This window comes from Rutidosis leptorrhynchoides, chromosome 3 (genome assembly GCF_046630445.1).
Source record: "Rutidosis leptorrhynchoides isolate AG116_Rl617_1_P2 chromosome 3, CSIRO_AGI_Rlap_v1, whole genome shotgun sequence".
NCBI classification, from domain to species: Eukaryota; Viridiplantae; Streptophyta; class Magnoliopsida; order Asterales; family Asteraceae; genus Rutidosis; species Rutidosis leptorrhynchoides.
The window spans coordinates 175,740,093-175,745,553 of NC_092335.1; the positions used below are offsets into that span (position 1 = coordinate 175,740,093).

Sequence of the window (5,461 nt, forward strand, 5' to 3'; positions counted from 1 at the left end):
TATTTCTCTAACTGTTTCCTCTTCATCTCCTACAACCAAATTGATCCAAGCCAAATTAATCATAATCACTACTTTAAAGTTGGAATTAGGGTGATATTGGAACGGAAATAATTTAAATGTTGCTGAATTAATTTTAACAAAAAGAAAAAGAACAGATTACGCAGCAGCAGTTCATACGATGAACTTATTAACTCCATTTTTTTTTTTTTGAATTTAAACACAATTAGATAACGATTACAAAACGAAAGGTGTTTTAAATCATTCATATAATCTTTGTGAATCTTTAATTTTAACAGAAATAACTTCTATAATCTCAATTTAATCGTAAAACATTCGTTTGACTTTTATTTCCAAACTCTGACTCCAAAAGTCATGGTTGATTTCACAAATTAAGATTTGAAAATTTACAGAAAGATTCATGACATGATTAAGAACACTTCCGCATTTTTAAATTTTTAAGATTGAATCGAAACCTAAGTTTTTGATTCTCACCTTCTTCGAACAGAGTACGAATGGTTTTTTCCCTAATTTCCGTTTGAATTTCTTGAATTTGCAGTATGATGTAAAGAGTGTAATTGCTTGATTGATGATAGAGATCGAATAATTCATCTTCTAAACTAACATCAACCGATTTATAATGGAAAAATAATTGAAAGTCACAGGTAACAGAAAAAAAAGAATAATTAATTTTTTTTTTTTTTTTTGGTTTTATCCTAATCAGATAGTGATGTATACGCGTTATATATATATATATATATATATATATATATATATATATATATATATATATATATATATAATTTATATTTAATATTAATAATAAATGCATTAATAATAGTATAGTTAATAATATTATAAATAATCAAAACATTAATAATAATAATAATAATAATAATAATAATAGCACTAGTAATAATATTATTAATCAAAATAATCATATTAATAATAATAGTAAATAATATTAATGAATAAAAAAATGATAACTTTAATAAGTTTAATAATAAATAATACCAATGGTAATAATATTATTATTAATAATACAATAATATTACTAATTTTATTAATATCAATATTATTAATGATAGTAATATTAATAATAATAATATAATAATTTATACATATCAAATTTCATATTTATATCATAATATAATTAATACTGATACTAATGTTAATATTTATGTTAATAATAATAACAAAGGTAATAGTATTATAACAACTATATTTTAACTTGTAATTACATTTAATATATTAATATTACATATTATTAATTAAGTAATACTTTTATTATATAGTAACTTATTTGAATATTTAATATTTATAAATTTTATATATATATTACAATATACATATAATAATAATTCATCATCAAAATCACATATGTTTATATAAATATATAGATTTATTTTAAATTTACGCTTAATTATTTTGTATTCTATTCTACATATTTATTTCTAATGTTTATTTTATAATTTCAAATTATTATATATATATATATATATATATATATATATATATATATATATATATATATATATATATATATATATATATATATATTACATACCATTGTTCGTGAACCGTCGGGCACAATCCAAAGGTAAATGATTTCATGAAACAGTTTCAAAATTTGGAGACTCAACATTACAGACTTTGCTTATCGTGTCGAAATCATATAAAGATTAAGTTTAAATTTGATCGGAAATTTTCGGGTCGTCACATTTTCCGATTTTTGCAACCATGATTACACTAGTAGTTCTTGTGCTTTTTAAGACTTTATAATGTAAGGAGTTAATCGGTAAACTTTGACGGCAGTTAGATTCGAGTGTCAACCACGATAGCTAAGCAAAACTGAGGTCTATACAAAAAAAAAAGTTTAGATGTTATGATGTAAATGTGAACAAATCGCATATACCAACGGCATAATTTTCTCTTTTATAAAAATGTAATGGAACACATTAACCTCAAATGCTCCTTAAGTCTCCACGCATTTAGTGAGATTTGGTAAAATATCAACAAAAAGTATAATATTACTTCATTAAATCCTTTAAGCCTTTTGAAAAGTTATTTATTGTCTCAAATAAATTAAAACAAAAGAAATCTTTTTCATTTTCCCGCCTTTTAAAAGGAGAGTTCTTTCCATTTCCATTTTTCTTCTTTTCTTGCACAAGGGTTTAGGGTTTATCCATTTTTCTTGCACGGAATATTAATATTATTATACTTATAATTATTATAAATATAAAATTAATTAAAACTTGTTGAACAAACAAACTAATTTCAATTTGCAGGAATCAAAACCCTTAAAGTCTTAAATCCTCTTTCACCTTCACTTCACTTATTCCACTTTTCATTACAGGTACCCGTTCGTTAATATAATTCAACAGTTTTTTTGTGAATTTGCATATAATTCTACTTATTACGTTTTTGTTTTTTTTTTTTTTTTTGTATAATTCCAACAGTTTTGTGAATAATATTGCTATTACTTAAGCTTATGTATTGGAAACCCTAGAATTAGTAATGATTTGTAATTATTCGATTTTGATTTGAATATATAGGGAAAAAGGATGAGTTTCAACAAAGCAAACATACCTAAGACGCCTACTGGTGGTGTAGCTTCAGCATTAATAAAATTAGGTGCTGTTATTGGTATTGGCTTGTATGCAGCTGGTAATAGTCTCTATAATGTTGAAGGAGGACATCGTGCTATCGTTTTTAATCGCTTAGTCGGAGTTAAAGATAAGGTTAATTCTTCGTGATTTTTGTTTATCTGTCTTTTTATATATGATTTTGTATTTTGATAGCAACCTAATGTTCATAAGTGGTTTCGATTCGTAGTTAAACAGATTTGATATTTGAGTTGAACTTGTGTTAAGTTGATATTTATGGGACCAAAGTAATGATTTGATGTTTTAGTTATTAAATTTTGTATGTTTGAATTGTTAATTTGTGGCTCATCTTTTTTCTATGGATGTTATAGTTGTTTTTATATAAATAAGAGAAATAATTACTTCTTTGTATGTGATGAATTATGTTGTTTTTTTATTTGAATTTTGATATGTACTTTAGTTTTATATGCTATTTTTATCTGTATTGTGCTGAAATCGTTTACCTGTTTGATTAATAGGTTTATCCTGAGGGGACGCACATGATGATCCCGTGGTTCGAACGACCAATTATCTATGATGTTCGTGCACGACCCCATTTGGTCGAAAGTACTTCTGGCAGCCGTGATCTACAAATGGTGTTACTCTGTCACTTTCTCTCTACACACACACACACACACACACACACACACCGAATCACTGTATGCTACAAGAATTGTCAATTGTTGACATTTTTATCTAATGTTGAAATGATGGATCTGTTTACTTATGAACAATGGGTTGATATGTGTTATGATCGCTTGATATGTTACAGTTCAAAGGGGCCTTATGTAATAATAGCCTAAAAGGAAATGGGTAAAATGGGTGAAAGTTGTCTATAGTGTATTATAATGTTCATGACGTTCCAATTCATTGAATTTAATGTAATCAATACTGATTAAATGTAGTCTTTCTAATCAAATTTGATTATTCAGAGAAAAAATTGATTAGGGACAAAAACATTTTACCCGCCCTTTTATAATCTTTTATAACCGTTGAAATAAATACTGGTCCATTGCTCTATTCATGACCTCGAATTTGGTGGTTCAGGTGAAAATTGGCCTTCGAGTGCTTACTCGTCCGGTTGCAGATGAACTGCCTGCTGTTTATCGAACTCTTGGTGAAAACTACAACGAGAGAGTTTTGCCTTCGATTATACACGAGACGTTGAAATCTGTAGTTGCTCAATACAATGCTAGCCAGCTTATTACCCAAAGAGAGGTATTTAACTAGTTCTTTTACTTGATTTTGTTGCTAAACGAGACTATATTATGTACTTTTTTACTTAAACAATAAATATTCTTCTTATTAATAAATCTTGGATAGGCTGTAAGTAGGGAAATAAGAAAAATACTAACAGAGAGGGCGACCAATTTCAACATGGCGTTGGATGATGTGTCAATTACGAGTTTGACTTTTGGACGGGAGTTTACTGAGGCTATTGAAGCAAAGCAAGTGGCTGCACAAGAAGCTGAGAGGGCCAAGTTTGTAGTTGAAAAGGCTGAACAAGACAAGAAAAGTGCAATTATTAGAGCTCAGGTGACATTTTTTCATTCAATATTAAATCTTTAAATATAAATATAAATCAATAGTATATAAAAGGTCCTGCGTTGTTTAAAAGTTGAAAACAAAAATGTATTTTAACGAGTTAATTTGGGCTATCTTTCATCTAGAAAGGGAATGGTCGAATGGGTAAAAAGCGCTCAGACTCTATTTATAATGCATACAACTTATTAACATTGTTTCAAAGATCTAGATTGTTTTGTTAATCTTTAGGTCTCGCAGTCATAGTGCATTGCTTGTCATTTCTATTAAGTTAAAGAATATAGAAATGGACAAAAAGATGTTGAAGGTTAACCTCAACCTGAGAGCTGTTTCCACCCACACTGAAAGAACTCTGTTACCCAAACCGCCCATTTTAATACCTCTAAAAAAAAAAAAAAAAAAAAGAAAATGTATGCTTTGTAAATAGGCCTTAGGCCCGTCCTCTTCTGGCTATTTTTTCATTAGACTCTTTTGCGTTAAAACACCACCCAAATAGTAAATGGGTCAAAATTACTACCTGCACATTGTCCCATGAAATTTAACTGTAACGCCAAACCTCCTACCACTGTCCAATTCTTTTTGCAGCATCTCCTCAAAGAGGATTTTTTTATTGAAATTGGGTCATGTTCTTTTCTATTATTAATTGAGCATTCACAAAAGTTCTTGATTAGTGGCCATTATAGCTTATATTAAACTAGAACAAAGTAAAAAAGTTACAATTTTTACTGGGATCTAGTGTATATTTATATTACCCATTGTCAATATAGAGGTTTTAAAAGTTTTAGTTACAATATTTACTGACTTGAGCATGTTATTGTTACTGTACAAAATAGGGAGAAGCAAAAAGTGCCCAGTTGATAGGTCAAGCTATTGCAAACAATCCGGCTTTTATTACTCTTAGAAAGATTGAAGCTTCAAGAGAGATTGCGTCAATAATAGCTGCTTCAACCAACAAAGTCATGTTGAATGCAGACAATCTGTTGCTAAACCTTCAAGAAATGAATCTAGATAGTAAATAAAAGAGAAACTTTAGACTTTGGGCTGGAAAAGTTATGCTCGTTTATCACCTAAGTGTGTACGTTGCTATTTTGTAACCTGATAAATAACTCTCATGGCCGTAGTCGATTCACTTAAAAGACTAGTTGGTTCATTCATTGGACGGTTACTCATGTTTGATACACTTGATTGGAAACCTTATTTTAGCTTTGCATTGATATTACATTTGATCGTCGACTATTTTTGTTTAATAGAATGACCCATTTATCAGGTGGTGATTT

General features: G+C 28.1%; 1 protein-coding gene across 1 annotated transcript; it reads left to right on the top strand.

The window, feature by feature from the left end:
- The first annotated feature begins 2,561 nt into the window (after positions 1–2,561).
- LOC139897032 (prohibitin-1, mitochondrial-like) lies at positions 2,562–5,203 on the top strand. The gene is made up of 5 exons (XM_071879672.1): positions 2,562–2,738; positions 3,122–3,238; positions 3,690–3,860; positions 3,966–4,178; positions 5,018–5,203. The coding sequence occupies exons 1-5, from the start codon at positions 2,562–2,564 to the stop codon at positions 5,201–5,203; spliced, it is 864 nt and encodes a 287-aa protein (XP_071735773.1).
- The last annotated feature ends 258 nt before the right edge of the window (positions 5,204–5,461 follow it).

What these genes read in the sequence shown, in the direction of transcription:
- LOC139897032 (XM_071879672.1), top strand. Translation starts at nt 2,562, where the DNA reads ATGAGTTTCAACAAAGCAAACATACCTAAGACGCCTACTGGTGGTGTA. An exon ending in TAGTCGGAGTTAAAGATAAG is followed by an intron (nt 2,739 to 3,121) that starts GTTAATTCTTCG and finishes TTTGATTAATAG; the next exon opens with GTTTATCCTGAGGGGACGCA. An exon ending in AGCTTATTACCCAAAGAGAG is followed by an intron (nt 3,861 to 3,965) that starts GTATTTAACTAG and finishes AATCTTGGATAG; the next exon opens with GCTGTAAGTAGGGAAATAAG.